At 38.1% G+C, this 22,769-nt stretch overlaps 3 protein-coding genes across 8 annotated transcripts in view; 2 read left to right on the top strand and 1 right to left on the bottom strand.

The window, feature by feature from the left end:
• Positions 1-22,667, bottom strand: part of gckr (glucokinase (hexokinase 4) regulator) — a 31,064-nt gene extending 8,397 nt beyond the window's left edge. The window contains exons 1-2 of one of the 5 annotated variants that reach the window (XM_036592832.1): positions 16,102-16,338; positions 12,761-12,884 (exon numbers count right to left, since the gene is read on the bottom strand). The gene's annotated coding sequence lies outside the window, so the exon portion shown is untranslated. Of the gene's footprint in view, positions 1-12,760; positions 12,885-15,181; positions 15,200-16,101; positions 16,339-22,615 lie in introns of those variants that run through there. The other 4 variants (XM_036592828.1, XM_036592829.1, XM_036592830.1 and 1 more) reach the window with 4 other exon arrangements.
• fndc4b (fibronectin type III domain containing 4b) lies at positions 2,926-12,503 on the top strand. Of its 2 annotated transcripts, none has more exons than XM_036592836.1 (7): positions 2,926-3,103; positions 3,356-3,649; positions 7,585-7,700; positions 7,894-8,098; positions 9,357-9,446; positions 9,732-9,868; positions 11,235-12,503. In XM_036592836.1, exons 2-7 carry the CDS (start codon positions 3,583-3,585, stop codon positions 11,274-11,276), a joined length of 657 nt encoding a protein of 218 aa, XP_036448729.1. In that variant the 5' UTR covers positions 2,926-3,103; positions 3,356-3,582; the 3' UTR covers positions 11,277-12,503. The 2 variants fall into 2 exon arrangements, with proteins under 2 accessions (XP_036448729.1, XP_036448728.1); XM_036592835.1 differs by having other exon boundaries at positions 2,929-3,156.
• Positions 14,504-20,583, top strand: LOC118823315 (zinc finger protein 513). Its single transcript, XM_036592833.1, has 4 exons — positions 14,504-15,705; positions 17,035-17,163; positions 17,305-18,012; positions 18,399-20,583. Exons 1-4 carry the CDS (start codon positions 15,666-15,668, stop codon positions 19,163-19,165), a joined length of 1,644 nt encoding a protein of 547 aa, XP_036448726.1. The 5' UTR covers positions 14,504-15,665; the 3' UTR covers positions 19,166-20,583.
• Positions 22,668-22,769: the final 102 nt, after the last annotated feature.

Here is a 22,769-nt window from a genome sequence, read left to right as displayed (position 1 = left end):
AAGTTCACCTAAATGGACTTTGACACTGACTGTAAAAGTCTTTACAGACTATGTTACAGAATAAGGTACAGCACATAGCAGAGAGAAGGGAGTAATCTGGATGTTCATCACTGAACTTCATCTGTGAATGCTCAAGTAACAATAATTCTAGCACTTTGGATTCATGACAAGGCTTTAATATGACGACAGCAAGTCTGAAAGAATCTAAAAATGCTCCATATCTATATAATGAACTATGCAAATTATTAAATAAAGTCCTCTACATCCAAATATTCACTCATAAAACTGGTTTTGAAGGTTGGTATAGAACTTCTGCATTATGCAAAGGTTCTTTAAACTTTGAAAAAGGTTCTTCACCTGCACATCTCATTCAGCAATGATCCTATTCATTCACTGAAAGATTCTTTAGAGAACCAAAAGTGGTTCTGTGGCATCACTCCAAAGAACGCTTTTTAGTACCTTTATTTTTAAAAGTGTGTAGTAAATTGAATTCCTCTTTGTTTTTATGTAATAACTACTAAAAAAAAGTCCACTGTTGTTTCAACATTTCTGCATCATTAAATTTTTAAGATGTAATGGTTTTAAGATGGTGGTTTGATGTGAAATGCTCCATTCTAGAGAAATTTACAGACTCTTAGAATTAGACATTAAATCTGTGTTTAATGCCTCTAAAAGTGAGGTAGTAACAGAAAGCTATTTTATGAAAAGGTTATGAATATGATGTCTGGTGCCTGAGACATTTTATGTTTTATGATAGTGTTCAGTTATAGTTATTGTTATATATGGTTATATGCACTATATGGCCAATAGTATTTGGACACCTGATCATCATACCTATATGAGCTTATTGGACATCCCTTTCCAAAACCACAGGCATTAATAACACACAGAGGTGTAAGCATATAATTGTTTAAAATGTCTTTGTATGCTGTAGAATTAACATTACCATCCACTGGACCTAAGGGGCTGAGTGCAAACCCTGAAAAAACAGATCATTATCCCTCCTCCACTAAACTATCCTGTTGGCACCATTCCAGTACATCATCCATCAGACTGCCACACAGTGAAGCGTGATTGATCACTCCAGAGAATGTAAACCCATTTCATGAAGCTCCCAACACACAGCTCATATGCTGACGTTGCTCCCAGAGGCAGTTTGGAATTCTGTAGTGAGTGATGTATAAGAGGATTGGAGGTTTTTGTGTGCTACGTGCTTCAGCACTCTGTGGCCTCGCTCAGTGAGTTTGTGTGGTCTACCACTTCATATCTGAGCTGTTGTTGCTTCTAGACACTACCATTTCACAATAATGGCACTTACAGTTGACCGGGGCAGATCTAGCTGGGCAGAAATTTCCCAAATTCACTTGTGGCAAAGATTAAAAGTCACTGACCTCTTCAGTATGACCCATTCTACTGCCTATCGAGCGGTCTGGAGACTGTCTGGGTATGTGCTTAATTTTACACTACATTATCAATAGCAATGGGTGTGGCTGAAACACCTGATCTCATTAATTTGGAGGGGTGTGAGTGGAGGGGCATAATAGTATGCAAAAATGATTTATTATCATTTTGGATAGTACATTTGGATAGTAAATAAAATGGCTATATTTAGGTTGTAGACATCGGGAGCCAATATCTAAGTTGTTACATTTCACTACAATTTCACATCAAACCACTCTGATGTCTGAATGACTTTCCATCTCAACAACTGAATTATGCAGAATTTAAAAAAAACAGTGGAATATTAGCTATTATAAAGTTAGAGAGAACTATACAACGAAATATCATGATTTTTTTCTGAACATTTGTTTAGTGGGCCAGACGATTAGTCAAATTTATTTAACTGCATGTCTGGTCCCTACAGAGCTCCTGAAAGGACATGGTGTATGTTTTTTGTTTTTTACATAAAAATGTGGTGCGCACCAGATACTATCAGGTGAGAAAAAAAAAAAAATATATATATATATATATATATATATATATATACATATATATATATACACATAAAATAAAAATCTTAATAATTTACCAATTTGTCCCTTTCAAATAGAGCTAAATGTAAGCTGCCTTTGCTAGATATAGTTAGCTATAAATTGTGTGAAAACTCTCAAAGTCCCAGTTGCTGAATGAGGTGGTGAAACGGTCTGTGCTCCTTCACTTTTCCAAAATGAAAAAATGGAATCGTTTATCCGTTTTGCGAGGAGCAAAAGTTATCTTTGTCACTTGAACTTGAAGACATTTTGCCCACTGGCTTATTTTTGTTGCGGGTGTGTATAGTTTTCATGCAAAAGCATGTATTGCACAGAGAACAACGCAAGCCTTATTTACCAATTTGTCCCTAAATGTAAGCAAAGGGACAAATTGGTAAATTATCAACGTTTTTATAGCTGTCTGAACAAAACTAATCTAAACTTACTTCAAAGTCGCTTTATTTGTTCTTGTGCCACCTGGGGGGACTCTGAAAAGTCATAAATGTCTTCTTCCATGACGGAATGACGGAGGATCACAAGCACAGCTTGTTCACAGTGTAGTGGTCTGTGGTATATATGTATGTATGCATAGTATCTGGTGCTCACTTGATAGTATCAGGTGCTCGCCACATACTATCTCGTGCGCACTTGATAGTATTGGGTGCTCGCCTGATAGTATCGGGTGCTCACCAGATTTTTACCTAAAAAAAATACACCACGTCCCTTTCACCTTTCATGGATCTAGGAAAAATCTTTAGCTGCTGTAGAACCTTCTCATTATGTGGAACTTCAAAATGTTCTTCAAACTCACACATTTCATTTACATTAAAATGTTATTTAGAGAAGCAAGTGGTTCTCCTTTGGCGTGTCTCCAAAGAGCCCTTTTGGCAGCTGAACGGATGTCCAGTGGGGAGCCATTTGGGATTCAGCCTGTATTAGCGAGCTACTTTCTGCTAGAGTGGTATGTGATGGGTGTTCAGGCTGAAAGCAGGGCTCCTCCATTGCGCACCACCACCTGTAGGTCATGTGCTTACTGATTTATTAGTATTCTCAAAACGTAGCTCAGGAGAGACAAAGTGGGGACGGAAACAAGAGCAGCTCCAGCTCTGGACGCCATTTGTTCGCTCCTGGATGTACGCTGGCATTTATTTTTACCACACACCTTCCGTCGCGTTTTCACTAACTGGTGAGATTGGTGAAGATTTACTAGCATATTCGAAGCGCTCTCTGTCTCTCTCTCTCTCTCTCCGTGTAATGAAACGCCTTAGCAGCTTAGCACGTCAGTGTTTCACACAGAGACATTTGTTTTTTTCTCAGCTCGTTGTAATCGAAAGACGTGTGGTTTGATATCGAAATGTAAAACTGTGTTTTTCTTTCTTTTACAGACTTAACGGAACGGCAATGCTGAGAGGAAAATTGTGGTTATTTCAAGAATCTGAGAATATGAGTTTAAATTCCTGCATGTGACTCTAAAACAATCTGACAGTGGAAACGGCGGTTTAGCTGCTCACAGCGAAGGAGCCCAGCGCTGATGGAGCTGGAAGGAGTGAGGAATTGAAGGGAAAGTGGGTCCAGAATTTTACCGTATCGTTTTAACAACTTCGTGGGAGATATGAGGGCTTTCCTTACTGTCTGCCTGGTCCTGTTTCTTTTCAGCTGCTTCTGCCTGGCTGGAGCAAGTAAGTACAGTTATCTCTGCTTCACCGTGATCAGCACCACTTCAGGGCTGTAACGATGCACAGTCTGTAAGGCTCGATACGATTTTTAATTCTGAGGGCAAGATTCGAGTCCATTTTCGATATTTCATGTGTGCTGATTCTACAGAGCTCTAATTATATACTACACAGATTGGTTCGGCTCATACAAATGCAAAATATTGCAAAGTAGCTTGTCCTTGTGCAAAACAGTGATCTTATAAAACAGTGCAGCTATAAACAATAGAAAAAACCTAAGCTGACTCCATTTTCAAACCCCCCAAAAATTTCAATACTGATATCAACATGCCACGAAAGCACAATTAAAATATGTGGAAAAATGACACTGAACCTGACACCAAGCATTAACTATAAGTTTAAAGTTTCATGTCTGAATTTATTGAACTATAACTTGATCATCGATGGTGGCTTTCACAAAAGACGACAAATGAAAGAGAGACCCTCGGACAGGACAGAGGGGTTTGTCATCACACGTGAAAAGGAAATATTTTCACGTATATTTTTTCAAAAATATGTTTCTGCATAATTCTATAATAATTCTATACATGTTTCTGTATAATTCTATAATATATTTCTATAAAATATAGTTTTATATATATATATATATATATATATATATATATATATATATATATTTCTGACATAAATGTACATATTAAAAAACCATTTAAACCATTACATATGTTTAATCCGCATATATGTGCAAAGATTTTTATATATTTACTGTATACTGGAATGAATGAAGAAAAAAACACACACACATATATATGTGTGTGTGTTTTTTTTCTTCATTCATTCCAGTATACAGTAAATATATAAAAATCTTTGCACATATATGCGGATTAAACATATATATATATATATATATATATATATATATATATATATATATATATGTATATACATATATAATGTCTGTATACTGGAATATATATAAATGCTATAAACTGACCAAATGTCTTGTCTCCCAGGGGAACATGATTGTCAGCCACTACATGTTATTTATGTATTGACATACACAAATTAAACAGCATATATTTATAAGGGAGTGCCAACTGAAAAACAATTTTTTTAAAATATAGCTAAAATAAGTGACGATTTTTTAGCCTGATCTTTATTTGGTGGCTTTAATAAAGGTTACCAAGTTGGACTCTTGGAAGGAAAAAAATAGCATAAATATTCCCTTGATGTCTCTGATAACATGGATTACTATTTCACTGTCATTTAAATAGACTTGACTTAAATAGACACAGTGTATATGAGCAAATATATGTACATATATTTTTATTTGTTTGGATTTTTGGTGCTAAGGCATTACATGTATTGAAATATACTGCTATATATTTTGAATGTGGAGAAACATATGTATTAATATTTTTCTCCATTTGGCATTTTAGTGCTAAGATATCACATATATTGACATATATTGCACATATATTTTGTGGGCAAATATATGTACATATATAGATTAAAATTTCAGTTAATTGCTTTAAACGTTTATTTTTTTAATTTTTCAAAACTGTATTGAATTTTTTTCACCCTTATCTAAAATACCTGTTTTTTGATTTATGATTTATGTATTATGGATCTGGTTATGAGTGTATTTCTATTCTTGGTGTTTAATAGGGGAGCTCTTGAAGTGATTGAATTGAAAGCTGTCACGAAGCCCAGCACAAGCAGGCATTAGGGAAATTGCCTTTACTCTGCTGGTCGTTTAGTTTGATTTAATGCCTGCATAGTTAAACTGAGAAGGGACCTGCTGTAGATCATCATGAGTCAATGCCATGTAACTAGCAGTACAACAGAGGAAATGGTACGTGATGTGGACATGTGTTTATTAATATAACGTTACTGGCATGACCCTTCCAATATAGAGGCGAGGATACATTATCTGAAACCTTTCTGCTTTCGCTGTTTTTGCTTTTCTGATCAAATACTTTTAGTAAAAAGGCTCCAGTTGAGATGAATCATGAAAAAATAGATCTGCTTTTAAATTAAGTCTTGTATTTAGAGACTGATCTTTCTGGCTCAGACAGCCCTGTTTGATTCATCTATACAGAAAGTGCATGCATTAGGTTGCCAGTTACATCATATTTCTTTGATGAATGAGAGCAGTCTGGCCAACACGCACTGGGGATGCTCTCCAAGCAGCAATTTAAGATTGGTTTGTCTTTCTGCTATTACCATAATTTCCTTTCTGATGCCAGTATTGACTTTGGTGTAGACTTCCAGCAATTAAAGTTTTGCAGAGTAATGTATAATAATTACTAATGCATCTTTTTGCTGTATGATGCAGTTATGCCTGTGATTTAAAATGCAACTGCAGAGCTGTTATTTAATCAGCTGCGACCAAATGCTCACTCTCTGACAGTCTTGTGAACTTGTAATGAGAACAATAGATAAACGCTTAAATCAATAGAAAAAAAAGACTCAGAAACAAAACACACTTAACTTTGCTTTCCCTGTGATATCATGAGTCAGTGCATTGTTATCCGTGATGCAGACTGAACAGTCATATATTGCTGTATCCTGTGTCTTTTGCAAAAGTCACGCATGTGCTGAAGCCTCATTATAGGAATGAATGAGCAGAGTTCACTGATCAGGACGTTGCCTTTGTCTACTAGTGTCTGACTCTGCCAATTACAGAGGAGACTGAAACTCAGAATAGATTTACATAATGACCAGAAGAGACTAACAGCTAAATTCAGAACCTGTTACATATTCATAAAGTCAAGATATCTTGGCCTTTCTTTCAAATAATGAAACTTGGCCCTTATGCTTCTTATCCTTATGTAGGAGACAGGCAGTCTAATTAGGACTTGGAAGTTGAGAAACACTATACAGCCTTCACCGTGCTCTTTCAGTGAGGAAAACACATATTGCATTTGTTTAGAGAAATGATAAGACTGTCCCACTGCCACTGCTGCACCAAGGCTCACAGGTATACTAGGCTCATACACATGTATCTCAGCTGTTACTGTGCCCCAACATATTCAAACAAGACATGTTTCCAAAGTTTGTTAATCTCAAGTAGACTTTCTTATGTGATTGCTGACACTGTATGACATGATGTTATCTATGAAAATGATCAAAATACAGGCAAATATCAGGCATCAAGATGGCTGCTACATCTATCTTTAGCTGTAACATACTTTTGTCCATTTGTATGTCAGAACAGGTAAAAATAGCATATATTATTGTATCAAATTGTATCGCTGTATATTGCATGTAAGCTTGGGGCTAATGTAGTAGCTTGTAGGACACAATAAAGCACAACTTTTGTTTCAGATATTGTACTTTTATAATGCTAAATTCACTAATAACCTGAAAATGGAAATATTTACATACTGTAGCTGTCAGAGTAAAACAGTGTTTATAAAACGGATAGTTTTGGTCCTAAAATCTGATTGGCTGAACCATGTTTGAAGCCGTTGCAAAATCCATGATATACCACGGCTATGACCGCCTCTCAACAACTGTATTACTGTGCCACGGCACGAAAACCCTTCTGCTGTTAATGGATTAATTTTTTACTCTAATGGTGCACTGAGTGTACTGTTGAATTCAGAACCCGTTTTTGCTTAAACTGAGGGGCTGAAAACTGAAATTTTTTTTTTTACTAGAACTATGCTGGTCAGCTAGCCAACAGGCTAAAAGATACCAAACATGCTAAACAACTCCAACTTTAATATCACAGGCTTGAATTCATCACTTTTTAGCTACACTACCTTCATAGCTCCACTGCACTTTGTTCTAACTCAAGTTAATTTTATAATCATATCCTTTTTTTTTTACCTATTTGTATTTGAACTCTGAACAATAGCATCAAAATGCTGTGAGTGCCTTCTTTTTGAGGACCATGATATTGAAATCCTAATAAATTTGTTGAACTCCCACAGATCGGCCTGCTGCTCCTGTCAATGTCTCTGTCACTCTCCTGAGAGCACGTTCACCCACTGTGTCCTGGAACGTTCCAGAGGGAGAAGCTGTAATTGGTTATGCCATCTCGCTACAGGTTCAGAAAAGTTCCTAAAATGATGTAGCCCTAAAGGAATTCATTGCGTCACTTGAGAAACCTGTACACTTTACTGCAACATTAATTGTGCTCTGCTTCACAATAAACTCTGTGTACAGTTTGCTTAAGCTTTATGTGTTCATACTCTGTGTTTGACTTATGTTTGTGGTTCTGGGTGTTTTGTTTATTGCAGAGACAGGATGGCCTGATGCAGCGGTTCATAAGAGAAGTTAATACCACCAGTCATGCCTGTGTGCTGTGGGACCTTGATGAAAACACAGATTACATTATTCAGGTCCAGTCCATCGGACTGCATGGAGAGAGTCAAGCCAGCAAGAGGGTTCACTTTCGAACTCTCGAAAAATCTGACCACTTTCAGTCTAGCATGGTGGCTCAAGGTACTCTTAGATTTTACTTTTTAAGATTATAACTATATAAGGGACAACAGGGTAAGTTGAGCCATTTTTCAATTGTTTTCGTTTAGTACAACCCTTATATTAATGTCACTTAAAAAGTGCTGTGTCTCTTTAATGATGATCTTTTATTCAGGTAACATATTTTAGTGTATGCGCAATAAAAATAGGGGTAATTTGATCCATGATGATGAGTTGGGCAAGTCGAGTCAGTTAGAGTAAAATGTGCCACAGGATGGCGGCCAACGAAAACAAACACTATTAATAGACCATTTTTAAGACAATGATAAGCCTTTTAGGTCTAGTTGTACAATACTGTCAAATCAAGACTCAAAGAACTCTGAGTGTGTGCTACTGAGTCTGTGCTGATCCCATTAAAAGATTTCACCTCCTGTTAAAGTAATAATGAGGTAAAATAAGCTTTACACAATGTCCCCCTTAAATCAGATGTAGTTAACTAGTTAAGAAGAAGCAAACATGGCGTCCCATGTCCACTTCCTTAGTTTTGAATTGGAGCTACCACATACTGTTATCTATAAAATTGAGGTTGATTTTAGCTTTGTGGAATATTTTGATCTTTTTTCGTAGATAGGTGTGACATACAATGTCTAATACCACTAAACCTGTGATTACTAAACATCTTAATAAAGTGATGTGATGTGGTTTGAGGTGTCTTAAAATCTACTTTGTAATATGAAAAACAAAACATTTGATTCACTTGTAGGATTACAGGACTTGATGGCTTAACTTATCCCCCCCGACAAAACTGTTTTACAAAACAGGTTTTCCTTTGCACAACCATTTTCTTCAGCTAGCAAATCATAGCTTATGAGAGCACCAACTAAAATGTAATTTAGCATTTTTATTATTGAAAATATTCTCCTATTGTTATTTTTTAAAATAACAATGACAGTGGAATTCTAAACTTTACATTTTTGGACATGAATCACTCACCACATTATCCATGCGCTCACTTCCACTGTTGCTTGTATAAAATGATTGCCTCTGCTTGATAATGCTATCACATCGTTTGTTTTGTCATTGTTTACTTGGAGTAGCTCATCTTGCCTTATTCTCCCCCTACTGTCATTATGGTAAAGACACACTTGCTGAATTATGGATGCCCTGTACTGGAAAATGCTTGATGCATCTTATATAATTTTTGTGTATGAACATTTGTCATTTCCTCATCACTACAGTCCACTAATGTCTGTGTGTGCATTTGGTGTTATTATCTGGTCAGGTGACCCATCTGTAGAAGGTTTAGACATCTCCAGAAGCCTTCTGACTGAAGAGATGGTGATCATCATGACGGTGCTACTGATGTGGGCAGGTGATTGATTATTCACATTGGTTTCAGTTTGTAGATTATTAACCTCATTTATGATAAAAAGCACAACACTGTTAACCATAGCTGTGATTATTATCACAGTGTTGATTTCTTATTTTCCTAGGATGTAATAAAATTGGGTTTCATTGCGTTTGAATTTGAGAACACATTAAGAGCATCTGCTTGGTTGTGAGCATAGCTCATTTGTGCAGATGCCCAGTGAGTGTTTTTAAGGTCAAGGAGATCTGATCTGCTTTCTCCTAATCAAATAAATCTGTCTTGTTGCAGCTGTGATTGCTCTGTTCTGTAGGCAGTACGATATCATCAAAGACAATGACTCCAACAACCACAGCAAGGAGAAGACAAAACCTCTGTCTGAACACAGCACCCCAGACTACCGTAATGGGGGTCTGCTGGGGAGCAAGGTGAGATTTAAGTATATTTATCATGGCATTAGTGTAGAGGAGCTCAATTAGAACCAGATAATATTGGTAGCCAATGCACATCTGCAATAGGCTGATTTGTGTTGTGATTTTATAACGTAAATAATGGAAATATAATGGAAGTATGCACATGCTGTAGTTAAATTCAATTGTTATATCTTGTCTAAAGTGTTACGCCTACCCACCAGCCTATGTGCATTAATTTATTTCAAATAAAGAACAGATACACATTGTATGTTTATTTTTGTATGTTTAGCAAATAGATTTATTTGTATGTTAGATTAATTTTACTCTGCTGTTGTTGATAGAAATTAGCCTTAAAAATGAATGACTGGTGCACCTCTACATCAGAGCACTGAGTCTGCGATAACATAGCTCTCAAGTCTCATGATTTACCCATTTCTTGCCTTTACTGCAATCTCATGGCTGTAAATGTAAATCTCATAGGTTTTCACACTCCCAAAACCACTTTCATGAAATTGGCCTTCACAGCAACCAGTAATATCAGACTCAGCTACTTATTTGCAGGGCCCTGCCGTATAGGCCAATAGTGCCTTATCAAATTATTGACCAGATTTCATCCGCAGCATTTCAGCGGGCTAATAAAATGGGTGTTAAGGAATGTCAAACAGCATCTAAAATGTCTTGTTTCAATTACATTAAGAAATCAAAGCCAGAAGAATGCACTTGTAAGTGTATGTGTGCTATAAATATCGCAATGTTGCAGGACTTGTGAGCCCAAATAATAAACAAATAAGCAAAATGCTTTACGTGATTTGCATATCATTGCATTCTATTTTTATTTACATTCTGCACAGCGTCCCAACTTTTTTGGAAATGGGGTTGTAAAAAAAATGGGAACCTAACTGTAATCACAACAATAACAGCAATGAAAGGGGAAAAAAGTAAAAAAAGTATTTATATAAACAATTGAGATCAAACAGTTCAGGGCAAGGGAAGGGGTGTCAGTGGCTTAAAGTCCTACATCAGTCACCTCCCTGTTTCTATTAGGATTATGTTCACAGGTGTGGATTATTAAAGAGAGCGCCAGTGACTTTTACTCTGAAATAATCCTTATCTAATAAAGCAGGTAGCACTCATTCATAATTACCTTATTAATGGATAGCAAATAAACATATACACATGGAATATTTAAACATGTGCTTGGACTACATTTTTTGTCATATATTAGTAGTTAATTTGCTTCCTGAAGTCTCCTATATGCTATTATTTAGTTTTGATGATGTTTGAAAAGTTATAACCCATTTTTGTACAAATACTATTGCATACAAACTTTTATTTTTATTGATATCTGTAACTGAACTTTTCTTTTTTGATTTTGTCCTAGTTCCAGAGAACACCATCATCAGTTAGCATCATCAAGGTCTGACCAGCACAACAACGCAGAATCTGATCTGTCTAGTCCTCAAGACATGAGTGCGTAATGCCTTGTTTGTTTGGGAATCCAAAGTAAATCTCTGAGGCATCCTTACATCCTTAACAACCTGCACTGCAATACACCCGCAACAACCTGCAATACACTTTTGTATTATATTCTAATGACAAATAATCTGCTGGAGAATGGCAATGACAAGCTATAACTGCAAGGAATGTGAACAGAAAAAGGCAAAATGAAAGTTCCAATCAGGATGGAGCTAATTACAAGACAACATATCAATAAAACAGGCCTTCTATGATCGATGTCAAACACTAAATAAACAATGCATGCTGAAATCTGTCCATAACAAACAAATCTGAAACATCATTCCTTATGTTCTTCGAATATTCTATGCAAAACATGAGAAAATGTCATGTATGTGGTAACTTAAACAGTCTAGAAGTAATTTGTTTCTGTACCATCCTGATTGGGGCTACATATAACCATATTTGACCATATTTACTGTATTTATTTTTACTGATGGAATGTGTTACTGAGAGACATTTATTGTATAATTCTAAAAAGACATAGAAATTTCTATACGACCAGCAAAATCCTGGAAAGGAAGTAAGTACATACATGTAACTTGTAAGTTATGTTACTTGGAGGCCCAGGTTCAAGACACAAGAATTACACTGCTGATGGGGTTGCTCAGTTTTTAATAGAGATTCTCAATTGTTTTACATCTAGAACTAGAAATAATGTGTCTTTAAAAAGTCCACTTCTGATGTCTAGCTGCAGTGAAACATGTCAGTAAAACTGTTGCTTAGCGTGATAATGTTTTATTTAGTGCTCTGCTGTATAGAATGTGTTGTATCTAGAGAATTTGAAGGTTGTAAATTAGTATAACAGATAGTGAGAGCATTAGAGACAGTGGCCAGTTGCTTTGAAGAAAAGATGTACTGCACATTGGAAAAGAGTGTTAAATTTGTCATTTTGAGCATTTGCTTTTCATAGAGGAATAAGTAAAATCATTTGTTTCTTCACAAGAATTCAGTTCGATTTCCAACATTATGACAGAGTATAGTAGTGGTTCTGTTCATTTGTTTTTGTTTGTTTTTCACAATACATAAGCATTATTTTAGATTTTCTATATACTGGCTGTTCAGTTAGTAAATTTGTCAACAATGTCAATGTTTGGTCACATTTGGGGCATATCACAATAAAAAAAGCTCTATATTCTTGCCTGTTTCATTTGGGTCTGCATGCACTAAAATCATCTCAGTAGTCTATACAGAGTGTAAATATACACTTATACTAACTTATAGTACTAATATACACTAGAACTGTGGCCCACATGCAGATCCTGTATTGCATGTAATGAAGTTCAGTAGACAAAACGCTATTATATCGTATGAACATGAAACTGAAAGTACCCATTCCCCTTGTCACCCACTATGAAATCACAAAAGACAAGCAGCCCCTGTGGTTCTGACCTTTGTTGAGAATACTGGGAGTGAATCCATCCCAAGAAAGACTTGATTCTCCTATTCCAGGTCTTTGGGAATTGAGATTCGACTCAGAAGTTTTGGAGTCACAGATGTGCATGTTTGTCTACTCCTGTACACACACAGAGAGTGAGATATTCTGCTGTCATTGTCTGAAAAATGTGTACTTCCACAACAAACACATCACAAGATTCTTTGTATTTTGCTTTGGACAAAGTGCAAAATAAAGTTAGTCATAAAATTTAAAAAATGCCATCTTGTAGTGTTAACAAGTGGTAACACATGACGGCATGTTCAAGATCCCTTTGTCATTCATTCATAAATCATAACAGTGTATTATATACTTAATCAAGAAAATTATTGTGTGGAATCAACTCCATCACTTCCCATCACAGAGTTACAATCTGGGTCAACTCCAACGTTTCTAGAATCGAACAGCCCTAAAGAATACAACAGTGCACTGCTGAAAGGGATTTGGGGTTTCTGTGAAGGTTTTTCACCTTCCACAGATACACATACAGTGTAAAAATGACTTATTCAGAAAATTGTTACTGATAGGTTTTATCAATGTCTTTCCTATGGAAACTCATTCCTGTCAGTTAAAATAAAAAATCCAGCACATTTATTTTTTTCATATTAAAGGGGATTATTTCACATAATTAAACAGTTAAGACGTAAACAGTCATTCAGAGTGGTTTGGTGTGAAATACTCCGTTCTAGAGAAACTTGCAGAGTCAGAATTGTTTACAGTGGTGGTGATAGGAACCAGACATCCACCTCTAAAGCTCCCTCTGGTTCCTATCACCACTTATTACATAAAATGGTTATGAATATGCTGCCTGATGTCTGAGACACTGTTTTATGATAGTTTTGTGATAACGTTTTGCCTTAAAATGTATTTAATCCATTAATGTGTATCAATTCATGTCAGAAGGACACATGCAAAAAAATGTCCACAAAGAAAACTTATTTTTCAGATCTTCCACCACCACTGTAAATAAACCAGTAGGTTTCTCTGCAATGAACCATTTCACATCAAACTAATCTGAATGACTTCAAAAATGATCTCAAAACTATCGTAAAGCAACGTGTCAGTCTTCAGGCAGTGAATTCATAACCGTTTCATGTAATAACTAGCTTTTAGAGGTGGACATCTGGTTTCTGTTACCACCACTGTGAACAATTCTGACTGTACAAGTTTCTCTAGAAAGGAGACCAAACCAAACCACTCTGAATGACTCTTTTTACATCTTATTCATTTAATTATGCAGAAATTTTGAAAAAATAGTGGAGTTCCCCTTTAAGTGAATTGCTATACCATTTTGAGATACTACCTTATTATTCTGAGATGCTTTCTCATTGTTTTGAGATATTAAGTCATTATTTTGAGATGCTTCTTGTGTGTGTGTGTGTGTGTGTGTGTGTGTGTGTGTGTGTTTATATTTTCATCTCAGAAGCACAAAGCATCTAAAAATAATGACTTAGCATTTTAACTAATGACTTAGTATCTAAAAATAATGGCATAGCAATTCACTTAATAATGAAAAAATAATAATTGGGTGCTGGATTTGGCGGGAATGGGCTTCCATACTTCCCACCTGAAATGCGGTGAGTGGGTTTTTTAATTGTAGTTGTATTTTTCTAGAGAAGGCCTCTAGATGGCGCCTAAGGAACCATCCTGAGGTTGAGACACACGAGACACAGAAGTGAATCACTTCCTGTAGTGGAAGCGCCTGCATTGTTGACAATATGAACTATTTCCAAATTAGTGCAATACACAGCGAGCTTGATAAGTAGCCGCCAACCTAGAAATAAGCTCATGGAAATTATTTACGTACCACAGTCTGTATTTTAATCAAGACGATAAAACAACTAAGCCCGATTTTTTTTTCTCTTCTGGACATTTAAATGCTGCAACTATCAGCTCCAGGTTTACGGACGCTCAACGTTAGGCTAGTTAGGCTAATGCTAGCAAACTGCTTAGCAAGTTAGGCTAAAGGTTCTTGAATTAAACTGTATCTAGATCAAGTTTACAACTTGTCGCTCGGTCGTAAGCAAGCAGTCAGTTCCCGGTACAGTGTTAATGTTAGCATAACGTCACGGTAATAACTGTTCACAGCGTTGTTGTGGTCTGTAGGTGATCGAATCGGTTGTCCACGACACTCTGTAACTTAACACAAGTTTTATTTCCTCGTCCGTGTTGGATTTCTGTCGGTCAGTAAGAGTTTCTCAGCACTTCACCAAACGTAGTTAGCAGTGTTAGTACGGTCCACTTAGCAAATCTATTGGGTAAGTTAGTCTAATAACGTTACCGTTGTTCTGGCTAGGCCTACCCAAATTAACTTAACGTTAGTAGTCATTTTTAATACAGCTCAGAATACAAATTCATTCACAGCTGGACGGGCGTACGTTGTGGCTTTCTGTGTCCGGGGTTAATTCTCTGTGGCGCGTAGCCTGTCATCATGAGCTAAAGTTGACGACAAAATAACTGAGCTACTTTAGCTACCCTGCTAGCTCTAGCTCCAGCTCCATCTAGTAGCTAAGCTAGATGTCAGTGAGATTGACTTGCATACAGCTTTGCAGGCTAGTTAGGTTTCCGTCTTAGTCCTGTCTGTGTTGAACTGTGTTTTACACTGATGCACAATGTCCTTTAGTTCGTAAGAAGTCCAGTACATTTACGTTAGATTGTCCGCTGCAGAGTCTGGTTAACTACGCAGTTATTTCATGAGATTGAGAAGGAAAGTGGGGAACAGCCATGATGAGCGAGTTGATGACACTGATAGCCCTGTCTTTGTGTGGTGGTGGAAGAGGAAGATGACAGTGTAGTGTAGAGGGGGAATGAGCTCATTCGGAGTCGACCAGAAGAAACTGCAACTCGAAGGACTGCTAGAAAATGCCCAGAAGAAAACAGTCAAATCCGCAGCCTGTGAAATGTAAGTACTGCCTTTAGGTATGTGAAGCGTATAGCTGGCTTAGTACGCATGTCATATGCAGGACAAAGTACTTTCCAAAGAGTGTCATCGTATGTTTCAGGCTGTATTGGCCACTTTGGCTCCTCTGTCATCTCTGTCATGTTGAGTAGGTGACATTGCCTTCCTTGACATGCCTGTGGTGATTAGTTCTGAACTGTGGCTTGTCATGAGCTTTAGTTTAGTAATTCATTTCAGTAAGGGCACACACTGTGAGTGGCATAAAAGACCTGTCTCTTCTGCTGGTAAGCCAATCTTTAGGCATATAGGTTAACTACAAAACAATTAGTTGCATAACTGAGCTTGATTGTTAAGATTAAACAACAGTTCGTATTACTGTGTGTATTGAATAAGACCTACCAGTTCTTATCTTGGGTTTGCTGAAACACCATGCTCAATAGTGTCTTCACTTTAAAAGATGTCATTTTGGCCTCCCCTCTTCCTTTGTCATTTTTTCCTTGCTCCATTTCCTCTAAACAAACCCCATCTCTGCCAAGATCATCAGAGCTAACCCATCTCTGACCTGCTTGTGTACCCCTCCCTGCATTTATCTGAATCCTTTCCACGGTTCCTTCCTCAGTCACTTACTCTCCTGTCCTGTCCTGTCCTGTCCTTTTCCTCCCTTGTGCTTCACTCATGTTGCAGTAAGAGCTTACATTTGTAATCTGGGATATGACACCTTCCTGTCATTTTGGCTGATCAATCCAGCTGTAACCTTGAACATTTCTAATGTCCGTCATAAAATGACCCTTTATTTTTTACTGTCTTTTGTCACATGACCGTATTAACATTTTCAATAGCCTTTAGAGTTAATGTGTATTGGAAATCATAACACCAAAGCCAAAGCAAAAAATCGAAAACATTTTAGAGGCAGACAAAAGTTACTACCTTTTAATCGAAGAATACAGAGAAACAAGAATTTTTTCTGAATGATGTGATATAATGAGTCATGCTTAATTATGATCAGGCACATAAACTAGCCATGCTAAAACATGTCAGTTTTGATTTGAGGTTTATTATAAATACATACTATAATATATCTTTGGTGTCAGAAAATAAGAAACTTGTGTCCCGATTATTATTATTTTATTTATTTATTTATTTTGCTATGTGAATTAACCAGCTGCCATTTAAAATTGTATGCCAAATGGGCCAGTAGAAATGGTCTAAAATAATGGCACATTAACTTATATTGCAAGTTAAAAACTTATTTTTGTGGGTATACAAGGTTTTGTTCCAACAGAAACAGTATAATGTCCCTTTCTTGCTAACCCAACCGTGTTGGTTTCTCAGTGGGATCTGAAGATGGTGTTGGTGGGGTTAACCCAGAGAGCCTGGTCCTGGAGAGTGATTTTCTCCTTGGACAAGACTTGGCGTTTGGAGAGAATGACTACAAGATCATAGGATTTGAGAGAGACTCTGGTTAGTAATGCCGTCATCTCAGTAGAGTTCCTTCTAAATTTTTCACCTTCTAAATTTAAACATTACATAGAACCACCCCCTTCATTTTACAGCTTATGATGAAATGCGTTATGTTATTCTGGGGTTTCTTTCAAAATTCAGTGACTGCTGACATGGGAATTCCAGCGTATGCCTTCAGTGATGAAGACTGCTCCAGTTACAACCGCCTCAGCATGGAAAGTGACTTTGAGGACCCACGAGACACTGAGAGTGAACGGGAGGAGATGAGCGGGGATGCTGGCTTCACAGCCTACCTCTCCTGCAGGAGATGTGGCCAGCTTCTTGGGGACCCTCTTAGTGGAGCTTTGGACATAGCAGGGCTCTACTGCCTCCGATGTGGAGGTGAAGAGAGGGGCACAGAACAGGAGGTTAGGCGGAGAGAGGAGGTTCTGCCTGCGGAGGGCTCCAAAGAGAAAGGGCACAAAGGGAGGTCTACGGCAAATGGCACCTACAAAACCTACTCCTGCAAACTGTGCAGCTTTACCTCACGCTACTCCAACCACCTGAAGCGGCACATGAAAACGCACAATGGTGAAAAGCCTTACAAGTGCCAGCACTGTGCATATGCCTCAGCTCAACTGGTTAACCTACAGAGACATGTGCGTACACACACTGGGGAGAAGCCTTACAAGTGTGACTATTGTACATTTGCCTGTAACTCCCTTGGCAACCTTAAGAGGCACCAGCGTATGCATACTCAAGAGAAGTCCAACAAGTGTAGCCAGTGTGATTTCTGCGCAAGCAGTAGCCAGACCCTAAAGAGACACATGATGAGCCACAAGACAGATGCGTCAACACCCACAGTGGAAGGTATATGTATGATCAGTTTGTTTGACCTCATTCCTGTAAAAACAGACAGAAATGTCTCGCCTTCGACTTTGTTGTCCCACTTTTGAAATTTGCATTGCCATTTTTTAGTGCCCAAAAGTATGTAGAATTTGCAAGATGAAGATTTTAATTCGTTAATTATTCATCATCTGACTGGGAGGTATTTCTAGTTTGAAAGCTTCTCTTAGTCTTGTTGGTCAAAGAGGAACTACACAGTGTACAGCATGCACTTAAACAGTAAGTGTGAAGGGAAGTAACAACTGTTGACTTCCTAAAACTGGATTCCCCGCAAAGAGGAAGAAGCTTATTTTGCTCTTGTCTCACTAAAAGCCCCTCCTTTTTCTCTCTCTTTTTTTTCCTCTCTCCAGAGGCTGTGGTGTCTGATCTGACTCTGCACATTAGTGGTGATCCAGACTTCCTGCATAGCTATGGCAGCCTGCATGCCGAACGTCATGCCCCCAGCCTGCTGGACACAGAGGAGCTAGGCCAGGAACCAGATCCTGGGCTGCCCGTGCTGCTTTTTCCCTTCACCTGCCGCGTGTGTGGCTCAGTGTTGGAGGATGAGGAGGGCGCGGCCACGCAGATCTGTGGCAAGTGTGCCCTGGACATGCTGGCTAAGGGCTCCCCCACCAGCCCGGACAAAGGAGACAAGCTGTACTCCTGCTCTGCTTGCAGCTTCATCACACAGTACCCCAACCATCTAGCCCGTCACATGAAGACTCACAGCGGAGAGAAGCCCTACAAGTGCCCACAGTGCAATTATGCATCTGCCCACTTTGACAACCTGAAGCGGCACCATCGTGTGCACACAGGCGAGAAGCCCTATAAGTGCCACCTATGTGACTACGCCTGCGGAAACCTGGCCAACCTCAAACGGCATGAGCGCATCCACTCAGGTGCCAAGCCCTTCCAGTGTGGCGAGTGCAACTACAGCTGTAACCAGAGCATGAACCTGAAGCGCCACATGCTGCGCCACACTGGCGAGAAGCCTTTCAAGTGCCAGGAGTGTGCCTATACCACCGGACACTGGGACAACTACAAGCGCCACCAAAAAAAGCACGGCCACTCCACTGAAGGGTGGATAAAAATGCCATTACCAGAGAAGGAAGAGGAAGAGGAGGAGGGGGAGATGTAGCAGAATAAGGAAATGTGGATAAAGTCAGTTCCCCTTTTTAGGAGCTCTTATCTCCTTCTCTTAAAGTCTAACTGATGTTGCCTTAATTTTTTCACATTACAAAGGTGCAAGCTACACATGATGAGTGCAGTTTTACATTTGTGCCTTGTATAGGATTCTGGAAAATATCCCTATCAGTTAACTATTATAGGTCTTGCACAACCAGCAGTGTCAGCAAACGTGTCTGGAGTTTGGTTGTAGACAAGCTTTGAAAGGGATTCAAAAAGACAATACGGCAAATAAATTGCAAGAGACAGGCAAGAAAAGCACAGCTAGCTTGAATTATGTGACTTTTGTACAACCCCCTGCATGGTTTGAGCTAGACTGCATCTGGTGTACAGACCGTTTAGATCAAATTTAATACACATACAAATTAGATTTAAAGAATCTGAGGATTGTTTAATCTGCCTGCCATTATAAGATCAATTTGATGAAACAGACTTGAAGACCTCTGTCCTTATAAATTCTCTGTGAATTACTGAATGAAAGAGTATTGCAATAAATCGAATGACTCACCCTTTTCCAGGTTGATACCACAGCTATTTGTTTGTTTGTTTGTTTTTTCCTCTGTAGTGGATTTGATTACACTGAAAACCTCTGGTGGCTGCTAAATTATGTAGGATGCACAATGACGGTAATGTCTAGGTGCCTTGTTTGGGAGGTGACACACACCATTCCCTGATTTTACTGTATCGGGTGCCACTGCAACAATGCTGCACTGATGTTAGGGGGAGGGGGGTTCCTCAGCCCCCAGCACACGCCTCGTTTTTTCCAGGGCATTAGAGGGACATGTAGTTCTTTCTGTATGTGTTTTTTTTTTTGTGAGTGATTTTCAAATCATGTTTCATGTTCATTTAGTTGGCGTGAAACCTACTGTGAAATGATGTCCATGAAAAGTGGAGGGGCTGTATATTTTTTGTTTTGTTTGGGGAAGAAATCTGTTTTTTGTCTTTTTTTTTATTCTGGAGTGTGCAGATCTGCAAATTGAGAGAAAATAAAAGGGACCACTTTTTTGTTTTCATTACTTTATTGATGCAGTCACAGATGTTACATTTCGAAAACGTATCTGTGATTGTAGGTTTAGATGGTTATCAGTCTCTGCTTGTTGTGCATTGTATTTTTGTTACACAAAAGGGCATAGCATTTATAAACTGGCCATGAAGATCATTAAAAAAAAAGTCATTCAATGATATCAGGGACTACGTCAAGACATTTTATGCATAATAATGAACATGTGATGTTTGGTTTGCTATATATTGTTCAAAATGATTATTTATGTACTGTATATTATTTTTGTGGTTTGCCTTTGTTTTGTTGGTCTGAGGACTAGTCAAGTGACCTTTGGCTTTATAATAAAACACGTTTTTAATTTTTTACTACGAAATGTCTTTTTTTTTTTTAACTGAATTGTAAATGAAAGTACTGCAGAGAGGAAGCTGGTCATCCTTTTGCATTTGCTACTGCTTGCCTGTAGAGAGCAGTTTAGAGCTTGTAAGATGAAATTTTGACAAGGAGAAAACAATTTTATGTGCATATACTCTCTTGGCAGTACATGTGAAAACACTGTATCCTGTATTTCCAAGTGAGAAGGAGTGTAATATATGCAGTGATCCAGCAGAGGACTGTCTTGCGGGCTGAAATCACGGCGCAGTAGCTGGTTGAAGGGGACCAAACCTCACTAAGACTCCTGACTTGGTTCCGTTTTACCAGCCACTAAGACGTGCTGCCCGAGGAAAGGTATGTAGGTATCAGTGAAAAGGTGAGGAACTGACGCAATGTGTCACATTACTGTACATTTACATTGGAGATTGATATAACTTTACATATCAAGTGAACTACATTTGTCTATTGTTACTGGCCGTCATCCATATTTTTGGATCAAATTGAGACATGCTCATCTTGAAGCACTACCTTAAAGATTTACAGCAATGTTCTTATCTATTAATGGAAAAAAAAATATTCAGAAGAAAATGGCCCCCAAATACCTAATTTTACCTTGAAGTAATGTCTTTACCAGCAATTATGTTTTCTGCCCTAAAATGAGCTTTTTCTTCCATCCTTAACAGTCTTAGAAAGTGAAGAATTATGCCAGAGCTAGAGCACCATCTGCTGTACAAAAGGTTTATGAGGCTGTTTTAAAGGCCTCTTTAAGGCTAAAAGCTATTTCCCTAAAAAAACAAATATTCTTTTTATTATGATTATTTCTCTTTTTCATTGCAACCAAGACACAGAGTGTGTAAATAGATGTGCCATTATGTCCTGTATGGAAACAGCTCTCCCAAATTAGCCTCCTCCCACCTGTCCCTCTATTTATAAGAGTAAACTCTTCTCAGGGGCTGCACCTGTGTTCTGTCACTCAGCCTGCACCATCACTGGCTGCATAGGATGCAGCTTTGCTAGTGACTATCAGCATGCTTGTCATGGAGAAAACTTCGCTACATATATAACATGATCCCTCTCTGCTGTCTGTGTGCTGTATGAATGACCTGGGACTGACTTTGACATTCCATTCATGCAAGAAAAAGGAGGACATCAGATAAAAAATGGTTACAGGCTATACATAAGACAATAGTGTACTTATTTACAGTTTTCTGAAATGGCAGTACAGTCATTGTTTAAATATCTTTGAACTCTTATTTCATTAGTCAAGCTCTGTGTACAATATATTTTGCTGGGCTTCTCCGTAGATTCTAGATCAGGCCTTGTAAGATATTCTTCGGAGTGTCAATCCCTCTGAAACCACACACTTCCTTACATTCCATAGCTGGATTCATTATATGGGGATATAAGGAAGTATGTCGTCTCAAGAGAGTAAGTACTGAATTGTTCTGTCCATTTATCGCATAAAAATAAGCCAAGTTTACAAATTCTACAGGTTTTTACTAGTCCTAGAACAGGAAATGGTAGTTCACAGTGATCTATTAAATCCAGAAGATCCATAGTAAGATGGAAAATGCTGTTGAACGAAGCACTGTGAAAATGTGAAATATGTATTTTTTAAAAAATCCTTTAATATTGATCCCCAGTCCATTCATGTGCTCGGTTCCCTTTGTCACAGGGTTGGTGTTTTTAGGAGAATTCATATTCTGCTACACAATTTGTGGACAGTACCGTCATTCACTAGAAATTTTAACCTTTAACCTTTACTGACCTACCAAAATCAGCCATAGTGTTTTAGTGGTTTAGTTGAAATACACCTGAATGTAAAGACATTGTCAAATAAAGGACCTCTCCTTCATGCTCTTGGCACCAAAACAGATGCAAGTAGCAATTGCTAGGAAGATGTAACCAGCAGAAATCTCCCCCTTCATAACGAAACACCTTTGAATCCGAATGCAGTGAAATGACTTCACTGGCAACCAGTTTAGATGACCACGTTACTTGCCCATCCCTTGAAAGACGGTCCCTCACCAGAAGTACACTCAGATACTAAAAGGTCCAGTTTGTCCGCCTCTGTCTGTTCCCCCGTCCCCTGCGCCGCTCTTCCGTCCATATCCTCCTCCTCTGCAGTCGACTGCTGGACTGAATCCAGGCCAGGCTTGCCTTCTCTGCCTTTTCTATGGGC

Source organism: Colossoma macropomum, unplaced genomic scaffold (genome assembly GCF_904425465.1).
Source record: "Colossoma macropomum unplaced genomic scaffold, Colossoma_macropomum, whole genome shotgun sequence".
In the NCBI taxonomy this organism is placed as follows: Eukaryota; Metazoa; Chordata; class Actinopteri; order Characiformes; family Serrasalmidae; genus Colossoma; species Colossoma macropomum.
This window is presented reverse-complemented; position numbering and strand designations above follow the sequence as displayed.

Bases quoted from the DNA above. Each gene is read 5' to 3' on its own strand.
- fndc4b (XM_036592836.1), top strand. From the start codon at position 3,583: ATGAGGGCTTTCCTTACTGTCTGCCTGGTCCTGTTTCTTTTCAGCTGC. The intron at 7,701-7,893 runs GTTCAGAAAAGT...TGTTTATTGCAG, and splicing joins GTTATGCCATCTCGCTACAG to AGACAGGATGGCCTGATGCA. The intron at 9,869-11,234 runs GTGAGATTTAAG...ATTTTGTCCTAG, and splicing joins GGGGTCTGCTGGGGAGCAAG to TTCCAGAGAACACCATCATC.
- LOC118823315 (XM_036592833.1), top strand. From the start codon at position 15,666: ATGCCCAGAAGAAAACAGTCAAATCCGCAGCCTGTGAAAT. The intron at 15,706-17,034 runs GTAAGTACTGCC...TTGGTTTCTCAG, and splicing joins AAATCCGCAGCCTGTGAAAT to TGGGATCTGAAGATGGTGTT. The intron at 18,013-18,398 runs GTATATGTATGA...TCCTCTCTCCAG, and splicing joins GTCAACACCCACAGTGGAAG to AGGCTGTGGTGTCTGATCTG.